The following is a 15,545-nucleotide window of genomic DNA, read 5'->3' as shown; positions in this document are numbered from 1 at the left end:
GCCCCCACTCATATTTCTAGCCCATTAAGCATACTAGTGGGGATAATATTAGAAATGATGATGATGTATGTGGAAAGATGTGTGGGAGGAAAAATTCCGATGTAATAATGAGCTAATCTTAATGCAATTTTGTAGAAATGCTGATCGGATGGAAGAAATTGAAGTGTACAGAACAACAACCTTCCTTCACAGCTCTACCCTTGTGTTTGGATCGATCTGGCAGCCCGTGGCCCCCCGAGGACCCCTAGTGGATCGTTTAAGGAAACAAAGAGGAAGCTCTTTTGGTTTCACGTCGCTGGCAGCCAGTCGGTGCGGCTGCGGTGAGAATGAACTGTGTGAGGCAGCAGGACCGACATGTGTTGCTCTAGCGAAAATGGGTGAAAATGTTGATTTTTGACGGATGACTTTTTTTTGGCATCGACGGATTGAGATGGATCGGGACACCAGCGACGGTAACTGATTGATGAGAGTTGATTAAAAAAACAGAAGCGATGATAAACTCAGGTAAGTGACTCGAAACTCGATTATTACTCTGGTCAAAACACTGCGCGATCACTACAGACCAAACCTATCAACAATCAGGACGTTTAGTGAGGACAGAACCATGTATTTATTTATGTTAGTTTATTTATTTATTTATAAGGGTGCAATACAGATCAATTGTTAGACAGGGCAAAGTGATACAACAGAAGTAATGCTTTTTATTTACTGTAGGGCGTCTATCTCAAACCTGTGTCCCCTGTTATTCGTTTAATGTAGTTTGATACAGGCAATCAAATGTTATAAAGTATTCATGGTAAAAAACAACAACAAGACAGACTGTGTGCATGTGTATATATGTATTGGACAGGTTAGTGACTGGCAATCATGTGATTTTTAGAAATATATTAACAGTATTTGTCTGTCAATCATTGGTTGATTTGACCCAAAATCCCCAAATCTAAATTCCTGAGTGTTTTTTTTCGTGGACTTGTGTTTTGTGTCTAACCTGTGGCTTGTTGAATGAGGAAATATGTCAACAGTTGAGTGTGTTATTGTTTTGTCCACCACAGAAAGTTTTAAGGACACAAGTTGAGCCAGATGTACCAGGTTGCATGACTCGTTGTCCGTCCCCTCCTCCATTTCTCTCCCACTCTTCCTCTCCCATCTGCTCCTCCTCGTCCTCCTTCTCTGTCCGTTGACATGCACCATTAGCCGGATTACTGTGCTGTTGTGTGTTTTGAGTGGCAAACATAAGCCATGTGGTATTTGAACCCCCTGGAGAGGTGTTTTAGTACTTTACAGCAGTTTTATGCTAAGCTGTCACTAGGTTAGGCTCAGTGTTACGGAGCAGAAGAGTTAAAGAGTGGACCGTAATTAGGGCAACATCTGTCAGACTACTGAAAATGCACCAAATAGACCATCTGGATATTCAGAATGGGCTTTTTTATTGTGTCAGATTAAATCCATAATCTTTTTGATGTGTTTCAGATTTGAAACACAAGAGGCTTTCATTCAAAGAAGGAAACTTTAGATAATATCCTAAGTGCATATCTCTTGTTTTTCTGTCCTCAGGCATACAAAAGCCACCGTTGGCCCCAAAACCAAAGCTGGCTCAGACCCAGAGGCCAAGCCCGTCTCCCTCAACCCCCAGAAGAGACTGCCTCGCACTCCCATCTCCCGGCACTCCGAGGAGGGTCAAACCAGTTCTGGCCCCCAAACCCTGCCTCTCCAAACTCACCGCTGCCTCTGCATCCAAACCACTCGCTTCAAAGAGCCCGCTCCAAACATCTGTAACAGAAAGCCCACGCATCGACGGTCTTCTTAACTCCCAAAATGGAATACAGCAAGAGAACAAAAAGCCGGATTGGGATTATATTATTCCTATTTGTTTGTGTAGCCAGGAACACTGCATGTGCATCAGGAACACATCAGCAACCAGAAGGCTTCCTGCTACATCATCTCGAGGAACTGTGGACAACAGCGTAGAGAAAACAGACAATGCTAAATGCAACGGGGTGAACACAACCACTAAGACTCGCCTCACAAACCATAAACCTCATCAAGAATCATGTACTTTAGATAAACCTCTCAACGCTGACATCAACAGCTGCAGTCCTGAGGTGACTGTAAGGCCGTCCCTTCCTCACAGAACATGGAGCGATGAGGCAAACGGTAACGTAATACCTCAGAGTCCACCTGGGCGTGGACCAGAGGAAGATGCTCTTGGCTCAGAGCAGATACCTTGTGTCCCCCAGCCCAAACCAGTCCCAGCAGCCTCTAGGAAGCCCAGCCCTCTCCCTGTGCCACGGAAACCCAGGATGGCTGGGCTGGCCCGTCAGGAAAAGGTGAAGGAGGAGGGTGGAGAGATTGTAAGCCAGGAAGGGAGGGAAACGAACGTCAAAGAGGTGACGGTGTCATCGGAGGGGAAAGGCGGCTCATCACTGTCTGTCAGTGTACCTGTCGGGAAAAAGCTGCCTATGTTTCTGTCCGCCAGGAAAGCCTGCCCTCAGCCAGCTCCTCCGCCCAGGAAAAAGCCTTTACTGTCTGCACCTGAGAAAGCAGAAACCCCTGCTCCACCGACTCCACCGACTCCCCCAACGGATGTGGAGGAAGAAGACCTGGGTTGGGACACCAGCATCCAGGAGATGGAGGTATCGGTTGACAAGGAGGATGAAGAGGTGGAGAAGGAAGGAACGCATGATGAGGAGGCAGTCTACAATGACTTCACACATAGTCCTCCTTCTAGCAGTCCGCTCAATCAGCCGGAGCTGAACCAGCCTCCTGCCGTCAGTGTGGCAACGGAGGACCAGGTGGTCAAGGTGCCTCCTAACAAGCCCCAGAGAAACAGCAGCCCGATGGCACAGATGCAGAGGAAGGAATCTTCTGAGGAGAAAGAAGAGTGTAAACTAGGAGAGGATGAGAAAAGACAGGGACCCCCTTTACAGGATCATGTTTTGAAGGACAGAGTGATGAAGGAGCTTCCTTTGCCTCCGGTCGAGAAGACGAGCAGAAAGATCTTAACAGCTGGAATCATGAAGCCCTCTCGGTCCAGCCTGGGCAAGCAGAGAGCCAAGTCGTTCTCTAGCGCCGACCTACTTCGCTCCGACGGACAGAAGAGGAACTCTTTCCGGAGACTGCTGGACTTGAAGCTCACTGTGAAGATGCTTCCGAAGCTGAAAGCGAAAGGAGGCCAGAGCTCAGACTGCACGGCGAATGGCAATGAACAAAATGTGGACAGGGACCAAGACGGGCGTCAAAACCTCCACGGGGACGCCGGGGCTCAACGTAAATTCTCCCTCCCGCTGATTGGAGTAGAACAAAGCGTGGACGGAGATGATCTTTCCCCTGGACCAGAACAAGAAGTTTACTATGAGAACGTGCCTCACTATGAAGAGATATCAGACTACATGAACGTGCATGTAGAAAGGGCGGTTACATCTCCTCGGACCTCCGTCTCAAAGCTTGCAGACTGGCAGTATAATGATGAAGGCATTTATGAGGAGCAGGAGCCGTATATGTCCTTTGAGAAACACACTGGACAGCAACAGTGTCAGACGCCTACAGACTGTGACAGGTAGATTACGATGGCTTTCCTTTCATGTCTCCTTGTCCTAACGTCTGTGATTTTACTCGTCTTCTCAAAGGAATGCAGGTAAACCTGTAGGCTTCAAAACAACATTCATCTGTTCAAGATCTAGTTAATTACAGTGAGTGATTGTGTGTAGTTTGTAAAAAAGGAAGGACTCAGAGAAGCACAACACATTGTGTCCTTTGTTGCAGATTCCTGTCAAGGGAGTTGGACGAGTATAGTGGCACGTGTTCTCAGCCTGTCAGCTGTTGATGGACTTTGGGTAGACTGATGATTAAGATTGCACATACCTTTTTTAATATAGACTTCATGCCATTTATTATTATTAGATAGAGGAAGCTCAACTCGAACACAACTTTTGGCCTAGAGGGCAAGAGTGTGAGTATTTAGTTCAAAAGCAGTGTTGTTGTTTTTCTTTTATTTAAGGCTAAGAGGACACCTAGGGCACATATTCAGTGTTTTCTAGCCATGCAGACAGTTTTTTGTTATCAGCTGTGACTGATCTACAGCTTGGACTGATTGTGACGGTATTGTTTTCACCTTGTGAGTCTGTGAGTCTGTGTGTGTCATCATGGCAAAATGTGGTCTGGGAGAAACTTTGAGCATGTGTTTATAGGTCTGTCTGTGGACAGATTTTGTCAACGCCATAGTGTCTTAACCATGCATGATGCAACCACAAAACGTTGTTAAGTGTTGTTAAGTTGAGAACAAAATGAACACTGAGCTTGAAGATGGGTGTTGTCTCAGCAAGGGGGGGTAGGAAGTGGGGAAGGGGCCATAGCCACGGACTCTAGTTTGCTCAGGTTTTGAGGGATATTTTTGCTGGGATTTTTGCCTACACTCAATTACAATGGAGGTGATTGAATTCCATTTGTGATGCTCAAAGCGATGGAAAAGTTTATTCACAAAGTAGTGTGTCTTTCTAGAAACCATGTTCATGTTACTTTGCAGTATCCACTGAGCCCACTGCCAACCGTTTTAATTGAAAGTCATTTTTAATCAAAGAAACGGTCACTATATATCGTTGAAATTAATGAATAAAGACACTTCTATTCCTTTCCTAACAAGATTTATAAATGCTCAAAACCAGAAATAAAAAAGTAAAATATCTGCATGTGCAGAAATACAGGAGCTCTCTGGAAGGTGAGAAAATATATTTTTGAGTGAATCGAATCTTTAAAAGTTTTGCTAGAACAGCCAGCTTTATGCTCAATTAGTTCAGTTAAACTTAGCATGTTTACATTCTTGGTAGTAATGTTTCTAATTATCCCTTTATGCAGAGAACTCATATTTCCGTCTTCAATGACCGGTGAGCAGAAGTCAGTTGGAAAAAATAGGATTACAGTTTGTGTAACTGTGCACTCTTAGTGTTTCGCCTCTCTTTAGCTCAAACTGTGCAACAATCACATGTCAAAAAATACGTTGAGCGGCTCACAAAGACCGGCTCAATGCAGCAGACATTGTAAACGTACCACAGTGTGAAAGACCCGCAGACTCCGGCTTACTGGGTTTGCTGCTCAGCCTTGGCCTATTTCTCTCTCTGCAGTTTAGTTCAGGGAGGGGCCGTCTTCTCACATCCAGTTCTTCCCCGGGGAATTGTGGCATTTTAGATATGTAGTTTCTTTTTGCTGCAGCTCCCTGTTAGCTTTTCAAATGTTGTATTTGTATGTGTGTTATATGTGTGAGGATTAGTGGTTTGCGGTTGTTCTGTTTCTGTTGGACAAGTCTAACTTCACACAAGTGTTGTTGATGGTTATCATTAAATGGTTTTTTTTTTCCGGTTGCGTCAAGTGGTCCTATTTCCTGTGTGCTCTTTGTTTTATGACTCCCACTTGATCAGAGCAGGAAATGTTTGACTTGACTGACACTCTCCTTCAGATTATGTGCTGAAACAGGTGTTTGTTTCTTACAACCTCATCTCTTTCCCCTTCTTCTATATATATGATCCTCTCTGTCTTCTACTTTTTTTAGACTAATCATGCTGCATGTGAATGATGTGGTCATCATGGGATGCATTCAGTGCTTTTAATAAATGCCTTGTTGACAGAAGCTCTGTGGATGAGGAGGTGACGCCCCTGAATGAGTTCCTCTCGGATGAGGACATCTTGGCCAACACCTCAGAGGACGAGGACGATAACAGCTCCATCTCGAGTAAAGGAGACCCCGAGCAGCCAGAGGAGAGTCCGGTGAGAAGCAGGCAGATGTATAAACTCAGTCCTTGGAGGAACTCAGAAATACTTCCTGGAAAATAATATGCAATATTATGATGCTACACTATTATTTATTATAGTGCATTGTAATTCTAAGTCTGTGTTTTTGCACCTTTTGTTAGACGCAGAGTTCACAGAAGAAGAGCAAGATTCACCACATCGCCACAGAAATCATGAGCTCTGAGAGTGTGTAAGAGTCTTAATTTGTTTTTCTTTAAGCGTAGGTTCACTCAAACTATGGTATAATTGTATTAAAGCTATGAGCCCCCCAAATTATATTCCATTCACCCCCACTTTATTATGGAAAGACAGATAACTTAATACTTGGCAAATGATCAGCCACCACTAGATAAGTTGGGTTTTTTTGCTCTTTTGTAGAAGCGACTCTTTTCTTCCTCAATAACTATAATCAATCATAACATTACATACTTCTTTAACTTTCACATTCTGTGTTTTTCTAGGTTTGTTGATGTCCTGAAGCTGCTACATGTTGTAAGTACACCCACACATCACCCTTTAGTGTTATTTGCTTCGCACTAAAACAAGAGTCTGGTGGTAAAGAGCTGTGAAGTGGGAGGATAATTCTGTCTTTACTGAAATTATACATCAAAAGACATTTAAAACTTCCTACATGTGAATAAAAACATAGTGAGAGATTTTTTAAATATATTTTCACAGCCAGCTAAATTCAAAATTATTAATATGAGAACAGAAATAGACCACATGCAGAATTATGTTCATTAAAGGCAGATAAAAAAACATTAATATTGAACAAACAATGATGTTTTTAAAATAAATGTACCTACTTTATCTAAACGCGAGCCCACGGCATTGTGTTGACAAAGATTTACATCGGCTTTCTATATGTTTTATCTGGTGCTGGTCTACTGTGTGAGCCCACATTCTCCATATGTGTTTGATTATGTGAGCCACAGGGGCGTACCCCATGCAGGATCAGACTTTGACTCCCTTCAGTCTCGACCGCACAGCTCACATTCCTCCCGGTTTCCCCCTGTTTGTTCGATGCTAGTGTGATCTGACGGTAACATTATACACTTCAATGGATTCATGTTGCTTCCTTGCGATGTTTTAAGATATTTAATCTGCACCGATCCAAGCCACCAAAACAATATGATAATCTGGTTTCTGTGCTGTACTTCCCTCAAAATATTTTTGAGAAATATAAGTTTGTATTGTCAGATCAGTGTTACTCTAACCACATTTAAACCATTGCTCTCTTGTAATCTCACAATCGAAACCCTCTACTGTGTCAGCCACCAAGTTGCTTTGCATATGATATAAAATGTACATGATATAAACATCTAAAGGAGCACAATCCCACATGTCATTTATAAACTGGTTCACTCTCTCAGACAAAAAAAACAAAGGCAGTTTATTAAAATGTTGGATCTCATATGCAATTAAATCACAGCTATGAAAACAACCACAATAGAGGGCCGTGTAAGCCATGAATGAAGGACAATTAAACCTTTAAAAATCAAACAAAGAGGCCTAATGAGGAACCAGCACAAGTTTTATTATGTGAGCAACGGGTTTAGAAGTTTCTAATACATAGAGTGCCAACATACTGCTAACCATTGTGCAACCACATGAAATGCTGGTTACTCTTTGCATTAACAATAAACTTGTATTTATTAAAGTTAGTAAAGCAAGAACTTGAGGATAGTGTCTACAGGATAACTTGGTCCACTTTAATGTTCATCTGAACACTGACAGCCAACGTGATGCATCACCTCCTCATCATATCACCCCGCCAACCTGAATCATTACTAAAATTTGAGGCAAGGTGCTGTTTCTTGTCTAACTTTAGGAACAGAATAGAATATATAAATATAGTCACCATTAATTCAATTATGTAAATTAGCTCAATATATCTGAGAAGGTCATCGTCAAAATTTCCCCTTATGTTAATATGACCCACCTTTTAACTTGTGTTCACAGTGTTGGTTAACCTCAAAGGCCTTTTGGATATTTTTCATTCTCTTTATTGTTATTATTGTGCGCAGATGTTTGGAGAGACAAAGGTCTCAAAACGAGATTGTAGTGGGACTGAGTCACAACAATGACTCCTCACTGCAGAGCACGGACAGGAAGTGCTCGGGTCTCTGCAGACTGCTGAGGAATGGAGTCCAGTAATGAGGATCAGTCATACCGAGTTCAAAAGAATGTAGCGGTGACTTAGTATTTGTTCATTCTCCATCTCCACCAGGCACTCAGCCAGCTTTTCACAAACTGATCGATGATAACACCCCGTGCTTTTTTGTTGTGTGTTTTTATCTGAGTTTATGAGCTGAGCTGTATTTTCAGCAATGCAAGTGCTATGCTTGTGTACTTTCACTCTGTCGAAAGTGTCATCTCTCCAGCATCAGAAAGATAAGAAAAGCATCGATTTATAGCTCAATGAAGATGAATCATCAGCTTTCAAAGTGCCTGATAAATTAAATACAACAAATCATTTTAATTCACAAAGGAGTGTGTAACTTTATGAAGCAAAAAAACATGCAAATTAACCAAACTGAATAACCACAGCTTCTTCTCTACCCTGTTTTTTTTAAATACCCTGCCAAATCGTTTTCCACGTGACGCACCTCCTTTGCTGTCAGATCCCACATGTTAACCACAGGAGCTCTCCACTGGGTGCTCGGTCTGTAAGCAGTTTTATTTGCCTTGTGTCCTCATAAACCACAAAAAAACTCCACATCATCAGAAAAGGAAGCAGAAACAGCACCCTCAGGCTCTCTTGTTCTCCTTTTTTTTTTAGTTCTGATTCATGATATGGTGGAAATTTAAAAATGCATAATGCGAGTCAGGTGTGTGTGGGTCATGGGACAGCATTTTATCTTTTAACCTGAAGGTTTCTTGAGATTATCTGATTAGTTTTTTGGAGCATGTTACATGATTTGTACAGCAGATCATTTTAAAACCTCTGTGTTCCAACTATTCTTTAGTACTTCATTGAGTTCACCTCTGGGTTTTCCCATGTGTGCCTGAGTTCCTGTATTTGACTATCTGACTCTATCTGATCCACAGGACTTCCGTGACGCCGCATCCACAGCGTCTCGTCAGAGTGGGAAGCCCGTGATCGAGGAGCGTCTTCTCAACCAGATTCTGTACTACCTCCCACAGCTCTACGAACTCAACCAAGACCTGCTCAGAGAGCTGAAGCAGAGAGTAGCCAAATGGTACAACACAATCCTGAAAAAGTGTTTTTAAGTGTGTATTTATAGGTCACAGTTACTGGTTTAAAGAGCAACATATGCAGCTACAGGATATGGCTAAACGTATATGGAAACGCCTGTCCCATATTTGTGTGTACTTTTGGCCTTGGGTAGTTTTTTATACTTTGGGCTAGTAGACGTAGTTTTGTTTAAGAGAAATCTTAATTTTACTCGATAGAAAGATATGGCTGGGCGATATATTGAAATGTATCGATTTTACTATATGAGACTACATATCGTCTTTGATTTTGGATATTGTAAAATGGGATTATTATTGTCTTTTCCTGGTTTTAAAGCCTGCATTACAAGTGACTGTTTTAGCTGTTTTGTTATTTGTCTTTACCCACTTTACTTTCTACAATACTGATTATTTATCAAAAATCTAGTGTAAATATTTTGTAAAAGTTTTTTGTCAATATCGTTTCAATATCATTACAGAGGTATTTGTGATATTTGATTTTCTGCATATTGCCTAGCTCTAGTGTATGTATACTGTATATGTGTACATATATTATCTCTATTATTATTATTATTATTATTATTATTATAACAAGAATGCAGCTTAGTTACAGAAACATTCACGAGAAGTGTCAGTGCATCTGGTTTTATCTCATCTACTTTATTCTATTTTAAGGGATGAGAATGCTCAGCTTGCAGACATCTTCCTGAAGAAAGGGCCTTATCTGAAGATGTACTCCACATACATCCGCGAGTTTGACAAGAATGTGGCTCTACTGGTAGAGCAGAGTAAGAAGAACCCGGCATTCGGCGCAGTGGTTCGGGAATTTGAGGTAACGAGGCTTGCCTGACCTGTTTTCCCTGTCTGGGGGGAGGGGTCACTGTGGTTCCATTGTTTATGCAAGTGTATTTGTTGTTGTTCCTGGAACTTGTGCAATCTGTAATATGTGTCTTTTTTTTATTTTTTCTGTCACAGGCCAGTCCACGCTGTGCTAACTTGGCTCTGAAGCATTACCTACTGAAGCCTGTTCAGAGGATTCCTCAGTATCGGCTGTTGCTCACAGGTACATCTGCATTTTCATAACGTTACTCATGTTCATTCATAGTATATGTAGGTCATTATGGAGCTTCATTTCATTCCAAAATCACTTCATCATTGTAGTCATGGATTCCTCAACATAGCATGCCAGGCCAACCTGTTATGTCTCATTATTGGCATTCTGCTGCCCTCTGGTGTCCAGAAAAACCAAAAAATGTCTGGAATTTGCTCCTTCAACCCCTGTATAATAAGATTTTTGAAGTGCAGCCCAAATCAGATTTGGTGACATAACAGGAGCTTTAACATGAGTGAGCTTAGTGTTTCAGGAGTCTAATGGATCAGGGAGCTAAATGTGAAGAATGTTCCTCACGTCGCTCTTGTATAACTGTGATATGTAAGCACCTGCAGACCTTTTTATCCGGGATTTTAATTTCAGATTATGTTCCAGGAATTTCCTGTACAACACAGAGCACGTGTAAACCACTGTACAAAGTAGTTTTTACTGTTGACCCTGGCTCTTAAACGTTTCTTATTGTGTTTCAGACTATCTAAAAAACCTGTCTGAAGACTCACTTGATTACAAAGACACACAAGGTAAACCCATGGTCTTTTAACATCTTAATACTGTTAACTAAACCTCATGGTTTCAGTGGAATGAAAACATTGGCTATCATGTATGTGATGTACACCTAATTCAATTTCTATCCACACAGCTGCTCTTGAAATAGTGAAGGAGGTGGCCAATCATGCCAACGACATCATGAAACAAGGGGTGAGAACCAACAAGAAATTAGCCATATTTATTATTATTGTGTTGATAAAATGCTCTACACCAGTTGCTGATTTCCACTTTGTTTCTCTCAGGATAACTTCCAGAAGCTGATGCAGGTGCAGTGCAGACTGAACGGCCACCATGAGATAGTCCAACCTGGACGGGTGAGGCCATAAATATTTTTTCTTGGAGTTGTTTTGTTTGGTGTATTGTTCTCTTCTATATTAACCATTTGTAGATTAACCTACATTATTTTGTTACATAAATAAGGTGGTTAAAGTGTTTTGAACGTCCACTCATTTACATGGATCACCAAAGCCCTCATCCATAAGTATTCAGTTAACATAAAGTTGTTAACACACTTTAAGGTCCATTTATCAGTTGCTCTGGAGCTTTCGGCTGTATCAAATGATCGTCCTCAGCAGATGGAGTTTGCCCAGTTGTAATTAAACGGAACATGTTTTAATTTTTTTTTCTTCTCATTGAAGTCATTTTAATAAATATATTCTTAAAAGTTAAGAGCTAGAATTCAGGCTTGACTTTAAAAGTAGCAGTTGACAACAAAATCTCACCTAAAAGTTTAAAATCTACTCAAAACTCATCAATTTCACTAATTCATCAAATTAATGTATGAATGAATGACAGTTGTGTATTGAAAGTTCACTAATATTATATTTTTAGTTATTATATTTTAGGACATAAAATGTAGGGCTTGTAGGGCTGAGTAAATACAATATTGTAGTAATTACTATAATTAACTGCAAATAACATTAGCAAAGCTACTACACTATTTGTGTGGTTTATTTTTAGTAATATAGTGCTTCATTCTAACACAGACATTTTTAAGAGTCAGAAAAGAGCCATTAAATGAAGCATGAAACAACCAACATGACTTAATGTAATCTTGTGACGTTTTTATCCTCCAGATCTTCCTGAAAGAGGGCAGCCTGAATAAGCTGTCAAGGAAGGGCATGCAGCCCAGAATGTTCTTCCTGGTACGGTCAAACACACACCTCTTCCTCCTCTTATTTAATTTGAATTCAACATTATCAAGATAATGATTCATTGAGACAATCTACTGCACGCTCTCCTATCTTCAGTTAAAAAGTGTGTTCTGTGAAGCTGATTTAGCTTTTCAGCAAAGGCTTTATTTTCTAAGTAAGGCGTTATATATATTTATACATTCTTGAATCTATCAGAACTGCTGTCCTCTTTTGCTGCTTTAAAGATCCTGAGGGAGTTTAGATCAGAGACTATTTGACTGTCCAGAGATTAAGTCTCACAAGAGGATTGAGCCCTTTGATGATACCTCAAACTTTTGTAACAGTTCTTATCAAAGCATTATGGAGCCTAATAAAGCCAAAAATACTTAAATCAATTTGTGTTTTACCAGTTTTTTTCTTAATCTTACTGTGAGCTCCTCTGTAGTGTATAAAAAAAGAAAGAAATGGCAAAAGGTAAATGAGGTTTCCATGTCATGTCTCCTTTAGTTTAACGACACACTGCTGTACACCACTCCTGTCCAGTCAGGCCAGTACAAGGTCAACAACATGTTGTCTCTGGCTGGGATGAAGGTGAGAGCTTCACTGTTTATTCTTTTGCACTCTTTATCTTTTCACATAAATATATATATATTATTATCTCAGGTTATGTTCTTCGCTGCCATCACTGCTAACAATGAAATAATTGCAGGTTAGCAAACCAAGCCAGGAGGCCTATCAGAATGAGCTGAACATCGAGAGCGTGGAGCGCTCCTTCATTCTCTCAGCGAGGTAATGATCAGGAACAAAATATATTCTATTGGTAATTTAAGAACATGTGTTGAGTCATCCTGTGTTTTTCCTTGCAGTGCATAGGTCTGTAAATACTGCGTAGGTGTGTAGTCACACTGTGTTTTTCTCTCTCTGCAGCTCAGCTACAGAGCGAGATGAATGGCTTGAGGCCATCTCCACGGCGATCAGTGACTACACCAAGAAGAAGATCAGCTTTATATCTGGCAAACCTCCAGAAGAGGTGAGAAAACGATTTCAAGTGAACCTCATACATCTCTGTATACTGTATACTCTTATAGTGATGAATACAAAGTCTATTTTATAGTGTATATATGAGCGATGAGAGTTGACTCCTTTGTTATTTTTTTATATTCAGGTGGAGCTGAGAGATGATGGTGTTCCTTTGGGATCCAAAGCCCCTATATGGATCCCTGACCCACGTACCACCATGTGTATGATCTGCACCTGTGAGTTCACCCTCACATGGAGGAGGCATCACTGCCGTGCATGTGGAAAGGTAAGGAAGAAACAGTCTCTCCCATCAAAAACAAATGTAGTTTCTGAAATAAATCTTCATGAAAAAATGAGAGATGCAAAATAAGATGGCTTTTTAAAACTGCACATGTTGTAAAATAAGGAGGAAAATAACATATTTAATGCTTTATCGTCCCATCAGGTGGTGTGCCAGTCATGTTCCTCCAACAAATGCTGTCTTGAATACCTAAAGAACCAGATAGCACGAGTGTGTGACCAGTGTTTCCCTGTTCTGCAGCTGCAGAAAAGTGAGTCATACTTCCTTCTAACATTGTTTTTTGATATGATCCAAATCCTCCCAATTTCATACTGTTGTGGGCGGAAACATCTATGTAGATTTGACTCAGGTAATCCACGTGTTGTATGTTTTTTCTATGTATTCAACCAGTGGTTCCCAAACCTTTTTCAATAACGTAAGAGATATTTTGTTATTTGGGCAAACCATGACTGTACAGACAAAATTGTAAACGTCATTATGTTTGTTGCGGCAGTTAACAGTTTACTGCAGTTAAAACTTGCATTTAAAAAAGGGAATATTGAACATAAAATGTGGTTTCTCAAATGTATATTTACAGTTTTTTAAATTGAGATTATAATAGTAAATTTGTTTAAGGAATCATGCATGACTGATATTTTTTGACCACCGTACAGTACTTAAAAGCACCACTAGGGGTACCAGAACCACATTTTAGAAACACTGCATTAAACAACTGCATGTTCCACATTTGCGTTCATCAGGTGAACGAGCCCAAACAGCAGCCATATCCCCTGGAAACAGAGCTACCTTTGCTTTCAGCAGGAAGCAGAAGAAGATACCCGCAGCACTCAAGGAGGTGATGAATGCTTCGCCGCAATCAAGACGCACTGCTGGTGATAATGACCTCATATCTCATCAGATGTTTATTTTTTATTTTTCAGGTCACAGCAAGTACAGACAACTCCTCCATGAGTGGGTACCTGCAGAGGTCAAAGAGCAGTAAGAAGCAGGGGAAGAGGTTGTGGTTCGTTATCAAAGACAAGGTCCTGTATACATACGCTGCAAGTGAGGTAAGATCTCCTACTTGTATTAGTGAAAGCCCAGTGTCATGATATCATTTAACCAATCGGGATTGATTTCATGTCCGTCTAACATCAGTATTGTATCGTGTCTTTCTGCAGGATGTTGCAGCCTTAGAGAGTCAGCCTCTCTTAGGGTTTATGTTGAAAGATGATTCATCACAGAAGTTACAGTTTAAGCTTTACCACAAAAACACACTTTACTACAATTTTAAAGCTGATGATCTCCAAACAGCACAGAGGTACGTTACAAAGAAGGGTGCTACTTATTGTTGCATATAGTGACAGTAATGATAATGCAAATAATACTTCCTCTTTTTTTAACAGATGGATCGACTCATTCAAAGATGCCACGGTGCTTTAATATTGGTTTACAGTGTGTAGCTGTTCCAACATACTGTTTTACCTCAGTTCTCTCTGAATTCTGCAAAAAGCATCTGAAGACACAATAATAGTTGCACTGAAATAAATTCCAAATATATTGTTGTATTGCTTTTATCAGTGTAGTTACCTGTTAGATAGTTGAAACAGCAGGTATTAGCTGTGTTAGTTTTGAATGTTACACATTTTTTTCCATTTACACTTAGTTTTGGCTGCAATTTTAAAATCATATGCCACAATGATCTGTACCTATTTGACTTTTTTAGTTACATTTTCTTTTTTTTTTGTAACCACCTTGCATAGATTTGTTAATAAAAGATTATCGTCAATAGATTTATAATGGATAATGTCATAACATTTTGCTCGACATTTACCAAGTAATTTTTAGACAAATCATATTTAATGTTTGTTGTTGTGAGAGAATTCCTTTATTTCACACCAGTTTGTGTCTTGTTGTAGAGCAAACAATGTTCAGGCATCATGCTTGTGTAAGAAACTTTCACCTGACATTATTATTCTTTCTGTGACTCCGAGTCTATTTTAAGAGTTTTCAGGGGATTTCCACTGTTTGGACCATTAACCGTACAATTATGGGTATTGCACTTAAGTAACTCAACCGGTTGTATATATTATGTACCTACACATGTGTCTTCTGTAAATAAAGAAAATTGTAAATTAAATGTCATCTAATCACCATGAATCTCTCTTTTATTATTTAAATTGTGTAACTGTAATAAATTGTTGTTTTACTGTTCTTTCTGTTATGGCCAACTGGAGGGGAACAAAGAAATTGGCTGCATATTAAATGGAGGAAACGCAATTGTACGCAAACGGGAACATATTTACATAAATACTCATTGTACTGGAACTAAAAAGCATTTCGAGTGTAGGCTGATGTTCATTAACCCATGCTCCTCTGGGATGGGTTAAATGCAGAGAATTGTAATTTCCCCATTGTGGGACCAATAAAGGCTTTATTATTATTATTATTATTATATTGTTGATCTTAAAAA

The 15,545-nt window shown here is 40.1% G+C and overlaps 1 protein-coding gene across 2 annotated transcripts; it reads left to right on the top strand.

The window, feature by feature from the left end:
* The first annotated feature begins 301 nt into the window (after positions 1–301).
* Positions 302–15,224, top strand: LOC129108099 (FYVE, RhoGEF and PH domain-containing protein 6-like). 2 transcript variants are annotated; one of them, XM_054619760.1, is made up of 21 exons: positions 302–504; positions 1,555–3,556; positions 5,622–5,757; positions 5,904–5,971; positions 6,243–6,273; positions 8,833–8,984; positions 9,655–9,811; positions 9,955–10,042; positions 10,561–10,611; positions 10,731–10,789; positions 10,882–10,953; positions 11,716–11,784; positions 12,280–12,363; positions 12,482–12,561; positions 12,700–12,802; positions 12,938–13,078; positions 13,238–13,343; positions 13,834–13,928; positions 14,014–14,142; positions 14,254–14,393; positions 14,479–15,224. In XM_054619760.1, the coding sequence occupies exons 1-21, from the start codon at positions 492–494 to the stop codon at positions 14,513–14,515; spliced, it is 3,813 nt and encodes a 1,270-aa protein (XP_054475735.1). In that variant the 5' UTR covers positions 302–491; the 3' UTR covers positions 14,516–15,224. The 2 variants fall into 2 exon arrangements, with proteins under 2 accessions (XP_054475735.1, XP_054475734.1); XM_054619759.1 differs by having other exon boundaries at positions 5,619–5,757.
* Positions 15,225–15,545: the final 321 nt, after the last annotated feature.

Source organism: Anoplopoma fimbria, chromosome 19 (genome assembly GCF_027596085.1).
Source record: "Anoplopoma fimbria isolate UVic2021 breed Golden Eagle Sablefish chromosome 19, Afim_UVic_2022, whole genome shotgun sequence".
In the NCBI taxonomy this organism is placed as follows: domain Eukaryota; kingdom Metazoa; phylum Chordata; class Actinopteri; order Perciformes; family Anoplopomatidae; genus Anoplopoma; species Anoplopoma fimbria.
This window is presented reverse-complemented; position numbering and strand designations above follow the sequence as displayed.

Coding starts and splice junctions, on each gene's coding strand:
- LOC129108099 (XM_054619759.1), top strand. Junction 13,079..13,237: donor ACTGCCGTGCATGTGGAAAG/GTAAGGAAGAAA, acceptor TCGTCCCATCAG/GTGGTGTGCCAGTCATGTTC. Junction 14,394..14,478: donor GATCTCCAAACAGCACAGAG/GTACGTTACAAA, acceptor TTTTTTTAACAG/ATGGATCGACTCATTCAAAG.